We start from the raw sequence: 25,244 nt of genomic DNA, 5'->3' as shown, positions 1-25,244 counted from the left end.
AGTAAAGTTGGCCTGGGCGCTGAGGATGGCTCTGTGGCCTCTGCCTCAGGCGCTAGAATGGCTCTGGTTCACAGTTCGACGCCCTAGATGGGCAGAGCATCGCCCCCTGGTGGGCGTGCCGGGTGGATCTCCATCGGGCGCATGCTGGAGTCTGTCTGACTGCCTCCCTGTTTCCAACTTCAGAAAAATATAAAAAAAAAAAAGTTTATAACTTAGTTTTTTTGATGTTGCGGTTTTTTTTCTGACTATAAAGAGAAAAAAATTACCCATATCCCATTACCCTGACAACTTTAATTACCATTTTGGTTAAGCTCTTTTTTATTTCATTTGGTTTCTGTTGGCTATGATTCATGACTGTGTTTTGTCTTATAACAGAACATTTTCTATAATTTGTATTTTTTTTTTTTTTCTGAAGCTGGAAACGGGGAGAGACAGTCAGACAGACTCCCGCATGCGCCCGACCGGGATCCACCCGGCACGCCCACTAGGGGCGACGCTCTGCCCACCAGGGGGCGATGCTCTGCCGCGACCAGAGCCACTCTAGCGCCTGGGGCAGAGGCCAAGGAGCCATCCCCAGCACCCGGGCCATCTTTGCTCCAATGGAGCCTTGGCTGCGGGAGGGGAAGAGAGACAGAGAGGAAGGAGGGGGGGGGCGGGGGTGGAGAAGCAAATGGGCGCTTCTCCTATGTGCCCTGGCCGGAATCGAACCCGGGTCCCCCACACGCCAGGCCGATGCTCTACCACTGAGCCAACCGGCCAGGGCTCATTTTCTATAATTTGAATGCATGAGTGCTTGTGTATATTTAATTTATTTTACAGAGTAAATAGGTCTATTAGATTTTAATATAAATAAAATTACAACTAATGCTTTTCAGCATGACATGAAGTTTATATCTGTGATTGTTCCTTAGGTTGAATTCTTACCCAGGAGGTTGTCGCTCTTGAATAATACCAGTTTGGTTTTTGTTAATTTGATAAGTAAAACTAATGTCTTTTTAATGAAATTGTACACTTTTTTGCATTTGTTTACCATTTGTATTTTTCTTAACGTTCTTTCATGTGCTTTTTCCTCATTTAACAATTGGGACTTTTTTTGTATTTTTCTGAAGCTGGAAATGGGGAGAGACAGAGACAATTGGGACTTTTTATGAAGACCTTATTTCTCTCATATAATCTCTTTATTCAACCTTTTTAAAATCAGTTGCAGCTGTATCTCATTTTTTGCTGTTGTGCTAGTTTCAAGGGGTTTTTTTTAATCATTTTTTATTTTTCAGTTACAGTTGACATACAATACTTTATTAGTTTCAGGTATACACTCCAGTGGTTAGACATTATATAATTTACTAATTGATCATTCCAATAAATCTTGTACCCATCTGACACCATACATAGTTACTAGAATATTATTGACTATATGCCCTGTTCTACTCTAAATCCCCATGACTGTTCTGTAACAGCCAATTTGTATTCATATTTTACCCTTATTTATTTACTTATTTTTTGCAAGAGAGAGAGAAAAAGATAAGCATCAACTCGTAGTTACAGCACTTTAGTTGTTCATTGATTGCTTCTCATATGTGCCTTGGCCCCAGGGGCTCCAGTGAGCAGTGACCCCTTGCTTAAGCCAAGGACCATGGGGTCATGTCTGTGATCCTGTGCTCAAGCCGGTGACCTTGGGGTTTCAAACCAGATTCATCCCAGTTTGACGCTCTATCCACTGCGCCACCTCCTGATCAGGCTGCTTTTGCTACTTTTAAGATTCTGTCCTTGTCTTGACCCTTTTGCGTTTAATGTGTGTCTTGGTGCGGGCCTCTTTGGATTCATCTTGTTTGGGATTCTCTGTGCTTCCTGGACTTGTATGTCTATTTCCTTTACCAGGTGAGGGAAGTTTTCTGTCGTTATATTTTCAAATAGGTTTTCAGTTTCTTGGTCTCTCTCTCTCCTACTTCCAGCAACCCCATGATGTAAATGTAGGTATAGAGTTGTCCCAGAGGCTCCTTACACTATCTTCATGGGGTGAGGGGTTAGTTACTTCCTTATATTCCAAATCACTAACTTGATTCTCCACTTCATCTCTATGGTTGATTCCCTTTAAATTATTTATTTCAATTTTTCTGATTGGTTCTTTTCTATGATTTCCATGGCCTTTTTTTATGCTGTTGACATTCTCACCAAGTTTATTGAGCATACTTATAACCAGTGTTTTGAACTCTGAATCTAGTAGATTGCTTATCTCCATTTTGTTTTCTTTTTCTGGAGTTCTGATCTTTCATTTGGAATGGATTTTTGTTTGTTGTTTTTTAATCATCTTATTTTGGCAATCTCCCTATGTTTGTTTCTGTAAATTAGGTTTAGCTGCTATATCTTAGATTGGCCTTGGTAGAGTCTTTGTGTAGTAGGTGTTTTGTAGGGTCCAGTGTCACAGGCTCCCTGATTACCCAAGCTAGGTACTCCAGGTGCACCTCCCATATGGGCTGTGTACACCCTCCTCTTGTAGTTGAGCCTTGATTGTTCTTGGCATGTCCATGGGAGGGAATTGCCCCCAGGTCAATCGGCTACAAAGGCCTGCGATGACAACCAACTACTGTGGAGGATCAGTTGTACAGGGACCCAGTGGAGTTCAGGCGCCCACTGAGTCTGTCCCTTGAGTGCATCACTTGTGAAGATTGGTTGGTACTTTGACGTGGTCTGAAGCTGTCCACTGGGTGTGCTAGGGCCTCCCAAGAAGTACTGGCCAAGGTCCACCACTGCTTGTGTTCTGCCTGGGACCACCCTGTATGATCTATAATGTGATTTACAGATGGTTGCCTCTTGTGCTGGGTGCTTGGAGGTGCCCAGGCAAAGCCAAGCTAAGAACCAAGATTGACTGCTGATAGTGCCAGGCCTAGGACTAATTAGAAGTACAGAGCATGCTGAAGGCAAATGCTGCTTGTCTATGATTTTAGGAAAGTCTGAAGCATGAGCCATGACAGGCTATGTTGTATGGAAAACCAACTGAAAATCGCTTGGATGGGCCGGCAAGTTGGGTGGGTGGGTTCTCAGGGAATCACCAGGCCAGGGCAAACAGTGTGGGCTAGGTTGCTGTAAACTCTGATGCTGGTTTTGTTGGGGGAGGGCTCAGAAAAGAAACTTTGTCTAGCAGAAAGCTCCCCCCAACCCCCAGCTCACTTTGATGCCTGACACTTCATTTCCTTCCCATACATCTCTGGTGCCTTTCCAGCTGCTGTCCAAGCACTGGAGTTCTGAGGGAGTCAGAGTAAGTCCCTGTGCAGGCCCTTTAAGAACTGCTTAATTCCCTAGTTGTAGGACTTCCATTCAGCTAAGTTTCAGGCGATTCTGATGACTGTTGCTCTGTAGTTCAGTTAGAATTTTGATGTGATTGGTTTCAAGTTTTTATGTAAGTACAGTAGTACTGTTTTTTCATTAAATTCCCATAGTGCCCCTAACCCCGATTTGCCTATGCTTGAATAAATACTTATTTGCAGTAAATGATATGTAGAGAACCCTAAATCTAGATCTTTATCTAATGTAGCTCTCCACAGACAGAAAATTTTCCCTCTGTTCTTAACAGCTGTTCCAATCCTTAGGGGACTACATATCCCAGAATGCAGTGGTCCATGGCTCATTCCTGGCAAAGCTAGTACTTAGCTCAATTTCCTATATTAGGTGCCTCCTAACTTTGGGAATTTAGTTGTAGCCCCTTTATACAAATGGAGAAATAGTGTCTCAGATATTAATAGGTAGATCCTAGATAACATATCTGTTTTCTACTGTTTAAAATGTTACTTTATATACTTGCCTTTTCCAGTTGCATACATTTAGGATCATACTGAATTGTTGGCAGCTCTCTGGTTAAAAATGGTGTTAGGTGGTGCTAGAAGTTCTGGCCAGAGCAATCAGACAAGACAAAGAAATAAAAGGCATCCATATCGGAAAAGAAGAAGTAAAGGTATCACTTTTTGCTGATGATATGATCCTATACATCGAAAACCCGAAGGACTCCACAAAAAAATTATTAGAAACAATAAACCAATACAGTAAGGTCGCAGGATACAAAATTAACATACAAAAGTCCATAGCCTTTCTATATGCCAACAATGAAATATTAGAAAACGAACTCAAAAAAATAATCCCCTTCACGATTGCAACAAAAAAAATAAAATACTTAGGAATAAACATAACAAAGAATGTAAAGGACCTATATAACGAAAACTACAAGGCATTATTAAGAGAAATAGAAAAAGACACAATGAGATGGAAAAATATTCCTTGTTCTTGGATAGGAAGAATAAATATAATTAAAATGGCCATATTACCCAAAGCAATATATAAATTTAATGCAATTCCCATCAAAATTCCTATGAGATTTTTTAAAGAAATGAAACAAAAAATCATCAGATTTATATGGAACTATAAAAAACCCCGAATAGCCAAAACAATCCTAAGGAAAAAGAATGAAGCTGGGGGCATTACAATACCTGACTTTAAACTATATTATAGGGCCACGATAATCAAAACAGCATGGTATTGGCAGAAAAATAGACACTCAGACCAATGGAACAGAATAGAAAGCCCAGAAATAAAACCACATATATATGGTCAAATAATCTTTGATAAAGGGGCCAACAACACACAATGGAGAAAAGAAAGCCTCTTCAACAAATGGTGTTGGGAAAACTGGAAAGCCACATGCAAAAGAATGAAACTCGACTACAGCCTGTCCCCGTGTACTAAAATTAATTCAAAATGGATCAAAGACCTAAATATAAGACCTGAAACAATAAAGTACATAGAAGAAGACATAGGTACTAAAATCATGGACCTGGGTTTTAAAGAACATTTTATGAACTTGACTCCAATGGCAAGAGAAGTGAAGGCAAAGATCAATGAATGGGACTACATCAGAATAAAAAGTTTTTGCTCAGCAAGAGAAACTGATATCAAAATAAACAGACAGCCAACTAAATGGGAAATGATATTTTCAAACAACAGCTCAGATAAGGGCCTAATATCCAAAATTTACAAAGAACTCATAAAACTCAACAACAAACAAACCAATAAAAAAATGGGAAGAGGACATGAACAGACACTTCTCCCAGGAAGAGATACAAATGGCCAACAGATATATGAAAAGATGCTCAGCTTCATTAGTTATTAGAGAAATGCAAATCAAAACTACAATGAGATACCACCTCACCCCTGTTAGATTAGCTATTATCAACAAGACGGGTAATAGCAAATGTTGGAGAGGCTGCAGAGAAAAGGGAACTCTCATCCACTGTTGGTGGGACTGTAAAGTAGTACAACCATTATGGAGGAAAGTATGGTGGTTCCTCAAAAAACTGCAAATAGAACTACCTTATGACCCAGCAATCCCTCTACTGGGTATATATATACCCCAAAACCTCAAAAACATTGATACGTAAAGACACATGTAGCCCCATGTTCATTGCAGCACTGTTCACAGTGGCCAAGACATGGAAACAACCAAAAAGCCCTTCAATAGAAGACTGGATAAAGAAGATGTGGCACATATACACTATGGAATACTACTCAGCCATAAGAAATGATGACATCAGATCATTCACAGCAAAATGGTGGGATCTTGATAACATTATACAGAGTGAAATAAGTAAATCAGAAAAAAACAAGAACTACATGATTCCATACATTGGTGGAACATAAAAACGAGACTAAGAGACATGGAGAAGAGTGTGGTGGTTACCAGGAGTGGGGGGAGGGAGGATGCAGGAGGGAGGGAGGGAGAGAATTAGGGGGAGGGGGAGGGGCACAGAGAACTAGATAGAGGGTGGCGGAGGACAATCTGACTTTGGGCGAGGGGTATGCAACATAATTTAATGACAAAATAACCTAGACATGTTTTCTTTGAATATATGTACCCTGATTTATTAATGTCATCCCATTACCATTAATAAAAATTTATTTTAAAAAATGGTGTTAGGTTAAATTGTATTAAGGTGAGATACACCTTAATTTATGGGGTTTACTGACTCCTTTGGGAATTTGATGAATTTGCATTCAATTTCAGGGGGGTTGTGGATAAGTCATATATTGGTAATTTGCTGTATTAAAAGTAGAGTTGAACACATTTGTGTCTGAACTATTTTTGCTTCGTTTATAGGATTCTAACTGTACTTCATCTGTTAATTTCCCATGCCTGGAGAAGCTAATGTCAACTCATCATGTGATACTCAATTTGTACAATAAATTATGAACCTGGAAAAGCTGGTTGTCTTTATTTACAAGATATCAAAAATATAAAAACTGTACAAAATGCAACAAAGGCAAAAAACTGGCAGTGACTTGGTCTGAATACTAGTTTCCCAAAGCAAGGCTCAGTATTGGAGGTAAGCAACTGAAATGTCTGTCTGACTTCAAGTGTACAAGGTTGTGTATTTTAGCCAAAGTAGAACATGGAAGCTAAATATCTTCACCTGGTTTATAGAGTATTTGGATGCACTCAAATTCTAAGTTATAAATTCAGATGTCAGTGGATGGTTGTATTTCATCTAAATCTTAGAAAGGAATTGTAGTTCACTGTACCCAGTTACATATATTCCACTAGTCATGGGCCAAGCAGAAATGTTAGTGGGTCATTTAACACAGTACTTGAGTGCCATACAGTAACTACATTTTTATAGCAGAAACATAACATGCTCATTGAATTCTTCAGCTAAAATTTAAGATGGTATTATATTACTCAATTTGAATCTTGAAGCAGGATGAATTACTGAAATCAATTTTTTTTTCTAAACATAATAAATTAAAATAGCATTTGAACAGAAAATGCAAAGTTTCCACACATTCCAAAGCACCATGAATGTCCCCTCCATGAACATAATACCTCTTATTCAACTAACGGAAATTAGTTAAATGTGGTTGCTATAGAAACGTGGAACTGTCCTGTTCAGATTTTCCAGCAGCATACTTCCAGATCCATATAGACAAAACATTCTTTGTAGCTTAAATATTAGTCACTGAGGTATTTGCTTTTAGTCTCCCTTTTTCAAACAGTAGCTTCCAAAGGTCTTTAATACCAATGGTTTATTGCGGACTATAAGCTCCTGCGGCTAGAACCAAGTTTCTTCTAGTAAAATGGAGATGTGCAACTGGTGTTGATTTGGTCATATATGTTCCCAACAATAACTCCTGTGAATTCTCAGGTAAGTTTATATGCCCAGTGGCTGTAGTAAAGTCATCAGTCTCTAAATCTTCAAATGCTTTAACGGCATCCCATATCCGGACTGTATTATCCATTGAACCTAAGGGAAAATCAAAAGAAACCATTTAGTAGCATCCACCATATTTAGCTTCTGACATTTTACCAAGTACGCTTTGTATGTTTACTATGTATTTCTGGTGAAAACTCGAAAGCTGATTAACAACAATTCTATTCCTTCCAAAGGACCATTTCAAGCAGTAGTTTAACATGAGAGGTCAATATACACATAGGATGATGATACTCTGGAATCATCACTAAGGAGAAGCAAAGCCTAAAACAGCAGGACTTAATTTTGCAATTGTCATTACTCATTGTTTCCTTTTAACATACCATTTTACCATTTACCACAAAGCCACTTCTAGTCATTTACCTGATGCCAAAATTTCACCATCTCTACTAAACCTAAGTGAGCAGACTGTATCGGTGTGGCCTTTTAATTCTCCAACCATCAAACCATGTCCAATATCCCAAAGGAGTACTCTGCCATCTGTTGCTCCTGTAGCCAGGAATCTCCCATTGGGAGAAAATGTCAAGGAATGAATTGGTCCCTAGAAAAGAAGTCCATGGAAAGAATTTTTAAGTGTAGTGGTATGAACAGTATCTTTAAAATGTGTATGTTACTGGTTCATTTTTCAGTATTTTTATCTCAAAAGCAACCTTGTGTGCTGGGAAATAAAGGTTTAAAAATACCTTGTGTCCAGTGAAGATCCTTACACAGTTGCCATTCAGGACATCCCAGAGCCGCACAGTTCTGTCTGCAGAGCCCGTAGCGACGTAATTAGAATTGGGATGGAATCTGGTACAATTCACATCAGCAAGATGGCCAGCAAATATCCTTAAAGGCTGATAGTGGTCTGTAGCCCAAAGCCTTTTTAAAAAATGTATTAAGAGCAAAAGATGATAACAGTTAACTATGAAGTGCCAAAATTTTATCCAAAATAAATATCCATGTGAAATGGTAGCTCTAAGTGGGTCCTCCTCACTAGTTACCCAAGGGCAAGAAAAAGGAATGACAGAGACTAACATTCTTTAAAATATGAAGCTTACCTGGTACAGTATTTTTTTAATTTTATAATTCTTGAGTTCTCTCCCTACCACCCCTCTCCCCTATCCCACCCAAACCCTAGTCTAACCCACAGAAAAGTTTAGGCCACCGGATATTTTCTAACCTAAGCTACCTCATCCTGAATTTTTAAGATGAGAGGAAAACAAAGGTACTACAGTGGTAGTGAAAGAAAAGGTCAAACAGCTAATTTTTGAAAAGGAGAAAACTGAAAGAAAATATATTTTAAAAAATAAAATGTTAAACAGTGATGGGAGGCAGGGAAGGTATGTTAATCTAACTTGAGAAAGAAAAATGACTCAGGACTCTTGATATAGACATAATTACTGACAGTTAACACTCTTCCCAAATTCGTTTTCAAATAAGGAGCTATAAATGCTGATATTCTCAAAAAGTTGGTCCTGAATAATAGAAGTGAAAAAGAGTTTGGCTGGAGTTTGTAATTCCCAACAAGAAACCATCCTGTTTCTTGAATAGGCCTCATTATAAGACCACAATATACTTACCGAGCTACTCGGTCGTGGCCCCCTGACACAAAATAATATCCATATGGAGAAAACTGTGTGTCCCAAACTGGATAGTTGTGTCCTTTATATCCCACCAAGCAAGTAAATGTTTGAAGACTCCACAATCTAACAGTTCCATCCTCTGAAGAGGAAAGCAAGTAGTTCCTGAAAGAAGAGAAAAGAATATATTTGATTCCCAGAATAACTTAGTTACCTGTCAAGTTTCTATACATTTAAGTATATTAAATTTAGTTGACCTGCTACATCTCTCTTAATTTATACATGGAATTCACATTAGCCGTGACATTCTACATGTACTGAACACCTACAGAATGAGGTTCAATTAATTTTTTTCTAAAGAATCTATTAGAGGGAAAAATCAGTTTTTTTTAAAGTAATACAAAGGGATAAAGTACAGTGAAATATTTTTAACGGCTTCTATGAAACAATATATCACTTAAAACTCAATTTTTCTTTAAAAAAGAAGATGCCATTTTCCTATCTTGTAAGCATGATGTAAGAATTTAAAAGGAAATGTCTTTTTGACACACAAAATCAAAAGCAAACAACATTATCGACACATGAATAATACTCTACCTTTTTCAGGGATAAACACAAAAGCTCAACTATTCAAATTATTATGGTTTTCATGAAATCAAAAGTTTTTCTCAAGTACCCTGTCTGGGTAGCTAGCTGAGTTGGGTCAGTTAGCATCCCAACACACCAAGGTTCATGTAGGTCGATCCTCGGTCAGAGCACATAGAAGAATCAACCAATGAATACATAAATAAATGGAACAAATCAATGTTTCTCTTTCCCCTTTCCTCTCTCAAATCAGTCAAAAAATTTTTTTGTTAAAGTTTTCCTCAGGTAAAAATGTATATATGGCTAAACCCTATCAAACTAACAAAAACCTCACTCTCAAAGGCTCATAAAGATGAAAATCTTGATGTATTAAAAGCTTATATCTAAGATACTGATGGTATGATGAATACAAAATACCCTTCCCCCCATTTCTATAGAATATTACAGATTATGAAAAATAGGCAAATAGCTGTTTATGGGTTTCAAAGTCCTTTTTCAGTGTCCTCTTGGTTCTTGTGACTGGACAAAGATAAATCTTCAATAGCTAATAAGCCTTTACTATCAAGAATTTGTCACAAATTTGGAGATGATAAGACAGCAGTAGCCACAAACCCAAAGAAGCAATTCAAATCAAGGCTTATACAAAACTAAAACTAATTTTTAAAACGAGCTAACCCAATAGCTATGCATCTTGAGTCTAAATTGGGTATACATGCGGAGGACCCGGGTTCGATTCCCGGCCAGGGCACACAGGAGAAGCGCCCATTTGCTTCTCCACCCCTCCGCCACACTTTCCTCTCTGTCTCTCTCTTCCCCTCCCGCAGCCGAGGCTCCATTGGAGCAAAGATGGCCCGGGCGCTGGGGATGGCTCCTTGGCCTCTGCCCCAGGCGCTAGAGTGGCTCTGGTGGCAATATGGCGACGCCCAGGATGGGCAGAGCATCGCCCCCTGGTGGGCAGAGCGTCGCCCCTGGTGGGCGTACCAGGTGGATCCCGGTCGGGCGCATGCGGGAGTCTGTCTGACTGTCTCTCCCTGTTTCCAGCTTCAGAAAAATGAAAAAAATAAAAAAATAAAAAAAAAAAATAAATTGGGTATACATTAACTGCTATCTTGTACACCAAGATAAATTAGCAAATGGCAAGATTCTAAAAGAAAACGATTGACAGGCAACCATGAGATTTTTTTAACAGAAAATTTCCCAACATTTGCTTAATGTTTCCAGTAGTTAACTTTTATAAATAATCTCAATATAATACAGCAGTACTTAATTTTTATTATTTGTACTTTACCTATCTGGACTGAAGCTGGCTCCATAGACAGGCCCACTGTGACCATACAAAATCTTCAACTCACTCGCTGTTTTCTCATCCATGATTCTTTCTAAAACATCATCTGATTCTTTATCTATGAGGCTAAGATCTAAAATGGTCCAGAAATACTGATTTAATTTTAAAAGTACATTTATCAAAACATTTTAACACAATCACATCATGGTTCAGAAGAACTAACATTTGAACAATTCCAACAACATACCACCCACTGTGCTAATGCCTCTAAATTAGGTGATACCATCTAAATGTATAGCAGAGGAAACTGAGGTTAAGGACCTAATTTGCCAGAATGCACACAGCTATTCAAGCACTAGAACTAGGACTAAAATTCAAGTTATCCACTGTGTCACAATGTTCCACAAAAATAACAAATATGGAAATACAAAATTACTGAAAATGTATTATCTTGTTTAAAAATACAGCAAGCAGCCCTGGCTGGGTGACTCAGTGGATAAAGTACTGTCTCAAGGTCGTGGATTCAATCCCCAGTCAGGGCACATATGGCAAGTACAAGAAGCAATCAATGAGTAAACAACTAAATGGAACAACTAAATGGAAAAGCGAGTTGATGCTTCTCTCTGTCTCTCTCTCTCCCACTCCTCCCTTCCTCTTTCAAATCAATGGGAAAATTTTCTAAATAAATAGATACAGCAAGCAAGAAACTTCTTTAAAATGAAATCCTGATCTTACTATTTTTTAGCCATTTTTATGGCTAAAACAAAGTATTCTCCCACTATTTACATTAAAGGTTTTTTCTTCTTAATTCACAAGGAATCAACCATAAAATGTTAAAAGAGTTTTAGCATTAAGCAGTTTTCTAGCCTAATCCCCTTCCCTCTTCAGAAAAAACTGAAGCCCAGAGAAATTAAACCAATCTAGCACCCCAGTCTCCTACTGCCCCTCCAATGCACTTTTCACTATTGGAAGTATTAGCATTTTGAGTTAAAGTAAAATCAAATGGAAGTCAGCTAAGATCACAATTTCTTAAGCATATTCCATGGGATTCAAGATTGGTATAAACTATGGAGGAGTTTACATCCTGAGAGGTCATCTCAGTTACCTGCTGCTTGTTTGACACTACGAAGTTTTTTGGGAGTCACAGACCAAACTCTGACAGTTGAATCTGCAAAACCTCCAGCAATCAAACTAGAATCATCAGTGACATCTACTGCAGTAAGGCCCTGCCAAGAAAAAGAAAAAAACAAGCTTTATACTAAAAAATACTGTTTTAGGGGAGAAAATCACAATCGATCACATCTTAGAGAATAAATAATGATAGCTATCTTTCTCATATAAAAGATCATTTGAGATTTTATTCTTCTATGGCACTGAAATCCCTTACTTTGAGAACACATCATCATTTACCCCTTTTTGCCCTCCCAAGTCTGGAGTGCATGACATAAAGCAAATGTTAGCATTTCTTCACATTTACTAAATATATCCTCAGCAGCCTATTATAAAGAATCTATAAAGACATGTGGAATTCTTAATAAAAAATACTTAAACCAAGTTCTAGAGATGAACTAGTTTCCTCATCCTCAAAAGTTAGCAGAATTCGGCCCTGGCCGGTTGGCTCAGCGGTAGAGCGTAGGCCTGGCATGCGGAAGTCCCGGGTTCGATTCCTGGCCAGGGCACACAGGAGAGGCACCCATCTGCTTCTCCGCCCCTCCCCCTCTCCTTCCTCTCTGTCTCTCTTTTCCCCTCCCGCCGAGGTTCCATTGGAGCAAAGTTGGCCCCGGCACTGGGGATGACTCCTTGGCCTTTGCCCCAGGCACTAGAATGGCTCTGGTCACAACAGAGTGCCGCCCCGGATGGGCAGAGCATCGCCCCCTGGTGGGCATGCCGGGTGGATCCCGGTCGGGCACATGCGGGAGTCTGACTGCCTCCCTGTTTCCAGCTTCAGAAAAATAAAAAATAAAAAATAAAAAAAGTTAGCAGAATTCTGATCAGTGAAACCAGGGGCACATGTACATAGGATTCTGGAATCTACAAGTTGCTCAAGTTCTTGTAAACACTGCCTTCTATCTATTCATAGCAGGGTCCAATTCTCCTTTCTTAACAGCTGGCTTTAATCTATATTTATAACAAGAGTTTAAGAAAACTCCATTAATGAACATTTCTCTTAATAGTAAATCGCCATTTTTGGATGATTTTCCAGGCAGAAATTGCCCAATTATTTTACCAACCTGGTATGCATTGAGGAATGTATAAAAACAAATGGAGGGTAAACAGTCTGGCCCAAGGCGTACTCGTTTGGTGGTTTCTTTCATATTCATTATCTTATCCAACTTATCTGAATCTTTCAACTCAGGAAGAGGGATTCTGTGAAAGAAAACCAGACTGGAAATTACTTTATTAAGAAACTACAACCCTGTAAAGCTTATACCTCCACACATGTTCCTGTGGCATTTCCCTCACCTGTTTTGAGGCGGAGCATTGGGATCTTGTTTTTTGCTTTTGGATCCAATACTGTCTTTTCTAGGCTTCTTCTTTCTAGGTTTTCCTTCTTCATTTTCTCCTTCTTCATCCTCATCATCCAAAGGCACTTCAATTTCTGGCTCTTTTAATAAACCAAAAAATACCTACAAGTCAAAGGAGCCAAATTTTTAAATTAATTTTTGTTCATTAATATATCCTTTTCATATCTTGACAGGATGAACCACAATTACAATATAGTGATTTATACCCTGAAGCAGATACTGTACTTATCTACCCAATAGCCAGTCTCCCCTTCTTCCTTACTAACAGAACCCTGATTTTATTGGAGCAACAATATGATCAGTTAAGTAATTTCTGTTCCTGGGCTCTCATACAGTTAGGAATGGCCATATAACGTCATTCTGGCCAACTGATGTACACACAAATACAAGGTAGGGCTTTAGGGAAAAAATCTGTTTTTCTGATAGAAAGGAAGAGATTCAGCAGGGACATATGCCTTCTGTCCTCCCCCTCTGCCTTCTGGAATGTAGTTAATGGCTGAAGCTGCCACAGCCAGCTGTGAGCACAAAGACAGCCACATTCTAAAGCTGGTGGAGCAGAAGCTAGGAGCCAGGGTCCTTGACAGCATTGTGGAGCCCTCATGCCGGCCCAGGAGGGCCTTCCTCTGTCATTCATTTTGTGAGAGAAAAGCCCTTACTTGTTTCAGCACCGTAATCAGGGTTCTGTTAAATGCAACCATTCCCCAATTCTCAATGGTATTTACACCATCCTTAGGAGACTTAGGATACAATGTAAAATTATTATTCCCAAACTAGCTGTAAGAAAAATGTGTAGATGGAAATGCTACAATTTTTCATAATCTGCATTATATAGTTCTTAGGTTTATTCCCATACCTTTGATTTGTTTGCCTCTCGTTTAGCCTCTCCTGCCAAACTTCCCACCATCGCATCTATCTGCTGCTTACTACGCGGCATCCCATCAAAGATGTCAATGTAGAGGTGCTCCTGAACTATGTTCCATATCTGATTGTTCTGTTTCTCCTGAAGATGCCTCTTCAAGAGTTGGTACGAGTCACGGGAAATACGCAGAACAAATTTACTTGTTCGAAAATCCAACATGGTCTCATTCCCTTTCATGTGTTCCTTTTTGGTAAGACTAGATAATACTCGTAGGTCATCTTGGTAATAACATTCCTGATCTCCATGGAACCTGTTTCAGTGATTTTAAAAAGTCATTTTTCAATGTAATCAATAAGGGATCTGCCTCTCCCCCATATATTTATAAACATACCAGAATAGATTCAACGTGTCTGAATAATCCTGGACTAAGCTGTAGGATCAGAAGCGACTTACTTATTTCAAAATGATTACAATTCAGTTTTTGAATTTATCCAAAAAATGACCAATTTAACTCTCTAATGAAATGTAGCATAAACCTTTTAAGAGAATTTGAAATAAATAACAAGTGAATGAAAGATATAAAATGTCCACCAATGGCAGATAGTCTCTTTTGAATGCCACCATGGGTAGACATTTGAAAATGTTAGAATCCCACTTTACTAAATTTTATGTCCTCTCAAAACCCACTTTTAAAAACTTTTATGGAAAACTTCAAACATATACAAAAATAGAAAATAATATAATTTTTTTTTTTTTTTTTTTTTTTTTTTTTTTTTGTATTTTTCTGAAGCTGGAAACGGGGAGAGACAGTCAGACAGACTCCCGCATGCACTCGACCGAGATCCACCCGGCACGCCCACCAGGGGCGATGCTCTGCCCCTCCGGGGTGTCGCTCTGCTGCGACCAGAGCCACTCCAGCGCCTGGGGCAGAGGCCAAGGAGCCATCCCCAGCGCCCGGGCCATCTTTGCTCCAATGGAGCCTTTGCTGCGGGAGGGGAAGAGAGAGACAGACAGGAAGGAGGGGGGTGGGGGTGGAGAAGCAAATGGGCACTTCTCCTATGTGCCCTGGCCGAGAATCGAACCCGGGTCCCCCGCACGCCAGGCCGACGCTCTACCGCTGAGCCAACCGACCAGGGCGAAAATAATATAATTTAACGTACCTATCATCTAGCCTTTCAACAATAAATAATACATAACTTTCCTCATAAAACTCACCATTTTTAATGATTTCCTATATTTTTTTTTAATTATTTTTATTTATTTATTCATTTTAGAGGAGAGAGAGAGAGAGAGAGAGAGAGAGAGGAGGCGGGGGAGGAGCAGAAAGCATCAACTCCCATATGTGCCTTGACCAGGCAAGCCCAGGGTTTTGAACCCGTGACCTCAGGGTTCCAGGTCAATGCTTGATCCACTGCGCCACCACAGGTCAGGCAATTTTCCTATATTCTTAATACCAGGCATATTTGTTAAACATCAGTATTTAAAAATATGACTAAAGAGCAAACAAATATTGATACCAAAGAACAAGCACTTCCATTTACTCACCATTACCAAAGGCTATTAAATAAAGCTTTCAGCCTTGGTAACAATTAGTAAATTTAAATGTACTTTTGTTTACAAATCTTAATTTTATAAAGAACATATATTTAGCATTCACTAAGAGCAGCAAACAATGCAAAAACATTTAGAAAACAATGATTAAACATCAAATATTATGGCCCTAGCTCTGATAGACACATAGCCAATAGATTCCTAAACTATTACCTGTGTTACCTTACCCTATTATGACTTGTTGAGAAGTGAACTAAGGGTTTCTAAGATTTGAATGAAATTAGAAATCTCAGCTTCTTAGTTTTTGTATCAGTCACTGCCCATAACCTCACCTGAGCTTTGGGTCCAGGCAAGGGCTGAGACTGTCATGACAAGGAGACAGGGAGTCCCCTATGATATTCCAGTTTCCTATGTCAGATGGCTATACCATGAGAAAGGAAGAGGTTTACTGATGACAATGACAATACAGTATGAAAAGTTAGCTTAGGGTAGAAGTTCTGTCATCATCAGCCTTACCTTCCCCCACCCCGCCCAAACACTGAACTATAGAACATTTGTTCTACATGTTTTCTATTAGGCATCATGGAATAATTAATGAATATGATGGTACAGAAGCCAAGAGCCCCGAGTTTTATTATTCCTCCTTTACCACTACCTGAGTTATCCAGTAAGTCCTGGCTTCCAGATCTATTGCTTATACTAAAGAGCTCTCATTCAAACTTTTAAGCATATCTCCATTATTTTTCTGCATGAAAACCTTTAGAAGATTTCAGTCAGGCTGCAGGCTTCTCATATCACTGCCTCCCTTCTTAAGCACTTTTCTTTGGCTTCTATAACTCAACTCTTCTGGTTTCTTCTTCTTGGCCTCTCCTTTATTATCTCTTCTCCAAATGTCAGAGATTCTCAAGACCTGGGCCTAGCCCTCTCACTGACATATTTCATACCCTGCCCAGACAATATCATCCATATCCATCAATATTACACACAGTTCCAATTTACGGCTCCAGTCCCTACATCTCCTCTGAGCTCCCGAGCCATATGTATCATCCACCTATCAACTTAACAAGTTGAAGGCAAACTCAAATCTGAACTCCAGATTCTTCCACAACCTGACAAACCAGGTCCTCTTCCAGGGTTTTCTATCTCAGTGAAGGGCACCCCTATCCGGCTGGGGGAGCCAGAAACCTAGGAGTTATCAATAATACTGTACCCTTACCTCCTTCTCCAGTCCATCACCAAGTGCTTCACCAATATGTCCACTCCCTTTCACCAACAGTACCACACCCTAGTTCAGGGTTTCTCAACAAGGGTGCTATTGGCACTTGGGGCAGAACAAATTCTCTGCTAAGTGGGACTATCTGCACATATTAGAACATTTGGTATCCCTAAGTCACCTACCCCACCCCTTAGTCATTAGGACAACCAAAAACATCTCCACCATTTTCAGGGGAGAGAAATAATATCACCCTTGGTTGGAATCCACTACAATCACCTCCAAAACTGATCCATCTATAGTCACCCTGTCCACTACCACGTGTTTTCCCCACTGCATGAAGGTCCTTTCAAAATGCAAATCTAATAATAGCATTCAATGACTTCTATAGCAAAGATGCCTCACTGTCTCCAAATATCCATTTTTTTCTTTCTTCCTCCACACAGAACACCTAAATAGAACACATTGACTGAGCACAATGACACTCAGTAAACAGCACATTTCCTACCTCCCTTGTAGATAGATAAGTGTGACCTCTAATGACATAAAAAAGGAAAAAGTACCTGACCAGGTGGTGGCGCAGTGGATAAAGTGTCGGACTGGGATGCGGAAGGACCCAGGTTCGAGACCCCTAGGTCGGCCAGCTTGAGCAAAAAGCTCACCAGCTTAGACCCAACGTCACTGGCTCCAGCAAGGGGTTACTCGGTCTGCTGAAGGCCCACAGTCAAGGCACATATGAGAAAGCCATCAATGAACAACTAAGGTGTTACAAGGAAAAACTGATGATTGATGCTTCTCATCTCTCTCCGTGCCTGTCTGTCTGTTCCTATCTATCCCTCTCTCTCTCTCTCTGTTCCTGTAAAAAAAAAGGAAAAAGTGTGATTGCTTAGAGCCATCTTGGGTCACAGGTGGAAGCGGTGTGACAGAGATGGCAGAGCAACGAGATCAAGAGCACCTGGGTTCCTGCTAATCAAGGACCACATACCAGTCCTGGACTGCCTAACTTCACGAGAGAAAGAAAGAAACCTTTATCAGACTTAAGCCTGTATTGTTGGGTTTTCAGTCACCTTTAATCTAATCTAATCCTAACACAGCTTCCTGTTGCTCTTGGGATATTTTATTTATACCACTATGTTTGAGTTTTCACTGAATCTCAAACAAATCTAATCCTGTATACTACAACCCCCTACAACCCCTTACTACTTAGAATAAACAAAGACCTTCAACGTGTCCCCAAAATCTGCCTATTCCAGTCCCTAACCAATTGTCCAGAGTCATGTTGTACCACACTACACCCCCATGCCTGCTCCAGCCACACGCCCTTCTTCCATCTGTGTACCTACCGTGACTGCTACAGCCACAGAGCTTAGCTTTCACAGTGCCTTTCCCTCTTCTCTTCATCTGGGTAACTCCTAGCCAACCTTCAGATCTTACCTCAGGCATCACTCCCTCCAGGAGCCTTCCTGAGTTCTCCAGCTAGATCAAACTCCCCCATTCTAAGCTCTCATGGCACCGGGCACCACTCCTTCACCGGGTACTCTTTGAGTTGCAATCTTACATTTGTGTGGTCACAGATGCATATATACATTATATATATATATATACACACACACACACACACATATATATGCTATATATATAATATATATATAAATTCACATACTTCTCAAAGAATGACTTTGCTTCACTCTCATGTTGATTGTAGACTAGTTCCAAGTACATGTGTACAAACAGAGGATAAAAGAGTTGGGATAACTCTGCCCGGTGGCAATCCAAGGAACATTCAATGAAGTGTTTCAGTCCACTATAGTATTCTTCATACATTGTGGGGTCTCCTTGTTGGTTGTAAGCTGACAGCACGGCACTGACATCCGGCTGGTCTTCCACAGCTACACTTCCAACTGTTTAAAAAAGCGAAAAACAGCTTTCAAGAAAATGACCTAATATGCACCAAACGACTAGGGCTGCTTTGCCAAAGTACAGAGGTGATTGATATCTCCTCTCAAACTCTCTTCCCCAACACAATCACATAATCTTTTAATGGAATTTTTACTTTTTCAGTCACCCATCCAATAACAAAAGATTCAATATTTTTCCTGGAGCTACCTTATTTTAAAGACTATTATTATTATTATTAATTATTTTAAAGACTAGTATTATATTAACATAATATGTGCCAATAAAACAATTGTATTAATCTTCTCTCAAGGTTCTGCACAGGGCACCCACCACCAACCTATGCCCAACATTCCCAGTTCTCTAAGCTAAAGTACTTTGTAACTTTCCTATAACATCCTGTTAGCTTCATATATGTACATCTCTCACTCTTATAAGCATTCTAAGGGTAGGAAAGACATTCCTGATTTATATTTCCAAAAGATATACTTAAAACAATTTCCAGAACCACCATCAAGGCAGAAAACATGAGTATTTATTTGTAATGTAGCAATAGCAAATAATGATACATGTGTCAAGTGACTCAGAGTTTTATTGTTGGAAATTTTACAGTTAGAGTACTGTTATGCTGTTTACTGCACAAATTCTATAAATTCTTTTGGTTCCTCTGATGGCCTTTTCTTTTCCTCCTTACTGGTTTCTGAGTTATGATCTAAAATATAGGTCAAGTTTCTGAAGGGATGAAAGATTATTACAAAATCACCAGCAACAGGATTCATCCATCTTATAGTTCATTCATAAAATTCAGCATTCAGAAAAACTTCCTCTCAATCACATTTTTACACATTTCCATTTATGAATTACAATGCTATGTACTTATACTTCACTTCTGGCAATGCTGCAAAGATTAGGTCTCATAAATACAGATTAATTTGGCTAGAGGCTCTGCACTAAATAATTTAATTCAGCAAACATTATTGGCTCAGATCACCTTTGAGAACTCATATTGTGTAAGATTTTACTGCATGGACTCTGTGACAGCAGTTGCTGGGAAAAGAAGGGGCCCTCAGGGTCACAAAAAAATACCTAGACATAAACTTTTCATTGGCAGTCATTTTACATACATCTGATCCTCACAATAATCTATTTAAATAGGGGGAGGGGGGCCTCAACCTTAGGAAGAATAACTTAATCAGCATCACAGCAGTAAAGCAACAGGGGCACAATCTGGACTCCTGTTGGACCAGGTAGGTCCAACAAGCCTGGTTCTCAAACTTTGCCATACCTCCACACCCCTGGGAAGCATTTATTCAAAAATGCAGATTCCAAGATCTGCTTCTACGGAGTCCGAGTCACTAAGTTTGAAGTGATGCCCAGGAATCTGCATTCCCAAAAGATTTAACACTCAGGGTAGTTATCCTGTATTTTAACACTGGCTACATCACTCCCTGGCTATATAGTCTGAAACAAGTCCCTCGGCTTTTCTCAGTCTGTTCACTCGTCTCTAACACAGAGGTAACGTGTACCTTACCGTGGAGCTGTTAGAACTAGGATAGAAGACCTAAAGCGTTTATGGTACTTAACGTATGATAGTACAGGACTGTACACATATTGTCAGTGTTCATGCAGCCTTGTCCCAGGCTCAAGAGCCAAAAAAAGGAGGAACGGGACCAAAAACCCAAGGTCCCCGGCTCTCCGCGCCTGCTTCCCGGTACAGCCCTCTGCTCAACAGCTCTCCTCAGCCTCCCGCTGGAACTGACAGCTCCGCCAAGAGGGTTTGACTGCGCAGCCGGCGAACTGGAGAAAGGGGCGGGCATGTGGCCCTAGAGGCGGGCCCAGGAAATTCAAAACAAGCCCGCAGAGGTGCAGGCCTGCCTGCCTCTGCATTCCCGGCTCGCTCCCCTCCGTGCCGGCGCTGCCTCCCCGGCACCCGGCGGCTCACCTTTCCCCGGAGCCGCAGGACCTGCTGCTGAGCCCGAGACGGCGGCAGCACCCGAAGCGCCGGTGCTCGGAGGGTCCGGGGCCGCAGGGCCGGGAGCCGAGGCTGTAACCTGGCTGAGAAGCGCGCTAGCCGCCTCGGCGCCGGCGCCGTCCACCTCTCCCGGGGCTCCGGAGCCCGCCACTGCCTCCTCCAGTAGTCGGGCCTCACGGCGCAGTGCCTCTTCGGCCTCGCGGAGGTTGCTCTGCCGTAGAAACTGCAGCACTGCCAGCAGAGTCTGTCGATCGTGGGGAGTGCCGGCCTCCGGAGCAGCGGCGGGCACCGGGGCCGCCCCCGCCGGGGCAACGGCAGAGGCAGCCACCGAAGGTTTGGGGGTCCCACCATCCCCGCCGGCCGACGACGACGCCGCAGCGTTCCCGCCACCGCCATTGGGGCCGTTGTTGGTAGTGCCGCCGCCGCTCTCGCCAGTGCCGTCCCCCGCTTGCGGAGGTAGCAGCGTCGGCGGTCCCTCAGCCTCTAACTTGACCGCCACCTCCGTCTGCTCCTCCGCCAGCGCCGCCATCTTGCGGCTGAGCCACCTTGTGCCGTCAAGTGTGATTGAGTTTTCGCCACATGGAGGGCGGGCAAAAGCATTTTACGACATCTTTGGGAGGCAATTTACGGCATGAGGAGGAGCAAGAAAGAAGGAGAAAAGGAATGCAAGCCAGAGTAACTTTCAAAAGTGAATGACTGAAAGACAGGAAGTTGGAGTTGGCGGCCGCCTGTTGCATTTGCCTGAATTAATTACCATTTATTGCAAACTAGCTATGTTCAGGCACAGTGATAGACGGTTTACATTATTTGACCTTAAACTCAACAATTTTATAAGGTACTGTTATCCTCACTTTACAGATGACTTAGCTGAGACCCAAAGAGGTTAAATAACTTGTCAGGCAAGATGGAAGTGAAAGTGTGAAGGTTTGAAGCCAAGTCTTTAACTCAAAAGCATATACCATTTGCTAGAGGAGGCTTCTGAGATACTGGTAATGTTTTATATTTTGATCTGAGTGGTCGTTACTTTTTTTGTGTGTGTGTGCAGTTTTTACTTCAGTGGAAATTAATCAAGCTTCATGCCTAAGCTCTGTGAACTTTACAGCACGTCCATGTCAATAAAAAGTTTTTTAAAAGCCTGTATTTTGTGATTTTGAAGTGTGTACATTGTGTATTGGTGCTAAGTTATTCATTATTACAAATTGTAAAATTTCTGGCCCTGGCCGGGTAGTTCCTTTAATTAGAGCATAGTCCAGATGAGCCAAGGTTGTGGGTTTGATTCCTAGTCAGGGCACATAGAAGAATCAGCCAATGAGTACATAACCAAGTGGAACAACAAATTGATCTCTCTCTCTCTCTCTCTCTCTCTCTTTATTCTTCCTTCCTCTAAAATCAATCAAAACTTTTTTAAAAAACCAATTGTAGCCTGAATGATGGTGGCATAGTGGGTAGACCCTCAACATGAAACACTGAAGTCCCAAGTTCAAAACCCTAAGGTTGGGGGATCATCTGGTTTGAGCATGGAATCATCAGTATGATCCCAAAGTCCCTGGGCTTGAGATCAAGGTCACTCAGGTCACTGGCTCTATAGCAACCCCCACACCCCACTCAAGGCACAAATGAGGAGCAATCAATGAACAACTAACGTGCCTCAACTCTTAAGTTGCTGCTTCTCATTTCTCTCCCTGTCTCTCTCTTAAAAAATAAATAGCCCTGGCCGGTTGGCTCAGCGGTAGAGCGTCGGCCTAGCGTGCGGAGGACCCGGGTTCGATTCCTGGCCAGGGCACACAGGAGAAGCGCCCATTTGCTTCTCCACCCCTCCGCCACGCTTTCCTCTCTGTCTCTCTCTTCCCCTCCCGCAGCCAAGGCTCCATTGGAGCAAAGATGGCCCGGGCGCTGGGGATGGCTCTGTGGCCTCTGCCCCAGGCGCTAGAGTGGCTCTGGTCGCAACATGGCGACGCCCAGGATGGGCAGAGCATCGCCCCCTGGTGGGCACAGCATCGCCCCTGGTGGGCGTGCCGGGTGGATCCCGGTCGGGTGCATGCGGGAGTCTGTCTGACTGTCTCTCCCTGTTTCCAGCTTCAGAAAAATGAAAAAATAAATAAATTAAATAAATAAATAAATAAATAGCCAATTGTAAAATTTTTATATGTTCTAAAATAGTATATGCCAATCCCTGGTCAGGGCACATACTGGAACAGCTCCGTGTTTCTGTCTCTCTCACTACCTCTCAAAAACAAACAAACAAAAAACCAATAATAGTACATGCCATTTTGCAGTATGCATCTTAGGTTATAAAATCCTGCAGCATATATTTTTTTAACCCTGCAGCATATTTTATCTCACTTAACTCTCACAACTCAGTGGAATAGGTGCAGACAAAAGAACATGAGACATTGGGAAGATCTACCACAGTTATTCAAGTTGTTCGTTTTGAGGTCTTACTAGCTTTTTTGACCCTGATTACTAGTTGTGTGACCTAGACTCACTCTACCCCAGTTGCCCAATTTCCAAAATAAGGATAATAAAAGTACCTACCTCATAAAGTTGTGTGACGATTAAATTAAATAATATAAATATGATACCGAACATAAATAACTATGGTTATTTTTACTTCATCTTAAAAGGTGTTCTGTAAATGTTAAGGCAATCCAATCATGATGCTGATGTTGATCTCAAGACTGAAATATAAAACTAATCTAATTGGATATGCAAAGGTTAAGAAACATGGGGAGGAAAGGATGGAGGAAAATGAGCAAGAATTAGCATTTACTTAGCATTGACCGAGAGAGAACCTGAATCTGATTGTGCCTGGTTATGAGATGGGGAGAATTCATCCTTTTTCCTCAGGATCATTCAACTAACTTTTCTGATTCAGTATTCAGTAGCTGATAATTAATTGGTAATTAATTGAGTACTTAGATGAGAGATGCCCAAATGTGTTTACTATTCCCTGGAAATGTGTTTTACCCCATTATAAATAGTAAGTCAACGTTGTTCTGTATTATTCTCTTGAATCAGGTCCTGGAAACTGGATCCGGCTATAGAAACTGAAGCCTAAATGCTGGAGTCGCAAAAATATGGCTACCGGCTTTCCCACTTTTACCATTTGCTTCTGTCCAAAGACTTCCGTTGAGGTTACTTTCTCCAAGTAGAGTGGTTTTTCTGTTACACCACAACAGAGATAAGTTTATTGAATGCCTGCAGGGCCCACTATTTTTTTATTTTTTTATTTTTTTTGTATTTTTTCTGAAGCTGGAAACGGGGAGAGACAGACAGACTCCCGCATGCGCCCGACCGGGATACACCCGGCACGCCCACCAGGGGCGACGCTCTGCCCACCAGGGGGCGATGCTCTGCCCCTCCGGGGCGTCGCTCTGCCACGACCAGAGCCAATCTAGCGCCTGGGGCAGAGGCCAAGGAGCCATCCCCAGCGCCCGGGCCATCTTTGCTCCAATGGAGCCTTGGCTGCGGGAGGGGAAGAGAGAGACAGAGAGGAAGGAGGGGGGGGTGGAGAAGCAAATGGGCGCTTCTCCTATGTGCCCTGGCCAGGAATCTAACCGGGTCCCCCGCACGCCAGGCCGAGGCTCTACCGCTGAGCCAACCGGCCAGGGCAGGGCCCACTATTAATTTTTATTCTTTTCTCCTTCTTTTCTGACCCTATACCCATTCTCTTCCTACTCTCCTCCTGGGATGCTTTAAGAGGTCTAGTGTCAATCTGTATCTTCTTCTTTCATAGAAGAGCTGCTCTTTCTGTCTGGATGTTTCTCTTTCTCTTTGATGTTCTTCCATTCCACTCTAATGTATCTAGAATTAGAACTTTTTCTGTCTATCCTGATTTTCCCTTTATGTACCTATTCAATCTGAGGTTGTTTTTTTGTTGTTCCTTTTTTAAGTTTGGGCATTTAGCAAGCAATATATCTACAAATATATCCTCCCCTCTATTATTTCCCTTCTTGGATTCTTAGGAGGTAGATATTATATATACTTACACTTCCATCTTCTAGGTCTGTTAACTTTAATATTTTCATGTTTACCTTTCCCTGAACCTCCTAGAAGAACCACCTAGCAGAGATCCTCAACTTGATTCTTCAGGGCAGTAATTCATTTTTTTTTTTTTTTTTCATTTTTCTGAAGCTGGAAACAGGGAGAGACAGTCAGACAGACTCCCGCATGCGCCCAACCGGGATCCACCCGGCACGCCCACCAGGGGCGACGCTCTGCCCACCAGGGGGCAATGCTCTGCCCCTCCGGGGCGTCGCCATGTTGCGACCAGAGCCACTCTAGCGCCTGGGGCAGAGGCCACAGAGCCATCCCCAGCGCCCGGGCCATCTTTGCTCCAATGGAGCCTTAGCTGTGGGAGGGGAAGAGAGAGGCAGAGAGGAAAGCGCGGCGGAGGGGTGGAGAAGCAAATGGGCGCTTCTCCTGTGTGCCCTGGCCGGGAATCGAACCCGGGTCCTCCGCACGCTAGGCCGACGCTCTACCGCTGAGCCAACCGGCCAGGGCCCATAATTCATTCTTGACCTAGATTCATATTATTGAGTTATAT

General features: G+C 41.5%; 1 protein-coding gene across 1 annotated transcript; it reads right to left on the bottom strand.

Annotated features, from left to right (window-relative positions):
• Positions 1-7,065: 7,065 nt before the first annotated feature.
• Positions 7,066-21,828, bottom strand: TAF5 (TATA-box binding protein associated factor 5). The gene is made up of 11 exons (XM_066238439.1): positions 20,669-21,828; positions 18,494-18,731; positions 14,061-14,376; positions 13,146-13,309; positions 12,914-13,049; positions 11,788-11,908; positions 10,686-10,815; positions 8,813-8,977; positions 7,934-8,111; positions 7,614-7,791; positions 7,066-7,283 (listed from the first exon to the last, which is right to left on the bottom strand). Exons 1-11 carry the CDS (start codon positions 21,225-21,227, stop codon positions 7,066-7,068), a joined length of 2,403 nt encoding a protein of 800 aa, XP_066094536.1. The 5' UTR covers positions 21,228-21,828.
• Positions 21,829-25,244: the final 3,416 nt, after the last annotated feature.

Source organism: Saccopteryx bilineata, chromosome 7 (assembly GCF_036850765.1).
Source record: "Saccopteryx bilineata isolate mSacBil1 chromosome 7, mSacBil1_pri_phased_curated, whole genome shotgun sequence".
Classification (NCBI taxonomy): Eukaryota; Metazoa; Chordata; class Mammalia; order Chiroptera; family Emballonuridae; genus Saccopteryx; species Saccopteryx bilineata.
Note: the sequence above shows the minus strand (reverse complement) of the source record. Positions and strands in the feature narration are given on the sequence as shown.

Excerpts from the sequence above, each read along its gene's own strand:
- TAF5 (XM_066238439.1), bottom strand. The coding sequence starts at position 21,227 with ATGGCGGCGCTGGCGGAGGAGCAGACGGAGGTGGCGGTCAAGTTAGAG. Across the intron at positions 13,050-13,145 it reads AATGCTCCGCCTCAAAACAG|AATCCCTCTTCCTGAGTTGA; the intron begins GTGAGGGAAATG and ends TTTCTTTCACAG. Across the intron at positions 7,792-7,933 it reads GGATCTTCACTGGACACAAG|GGACCAATTCATTCCTTGAC; the intron begins GTATTTTTAAAC and ends CTTCTTTTCTAG.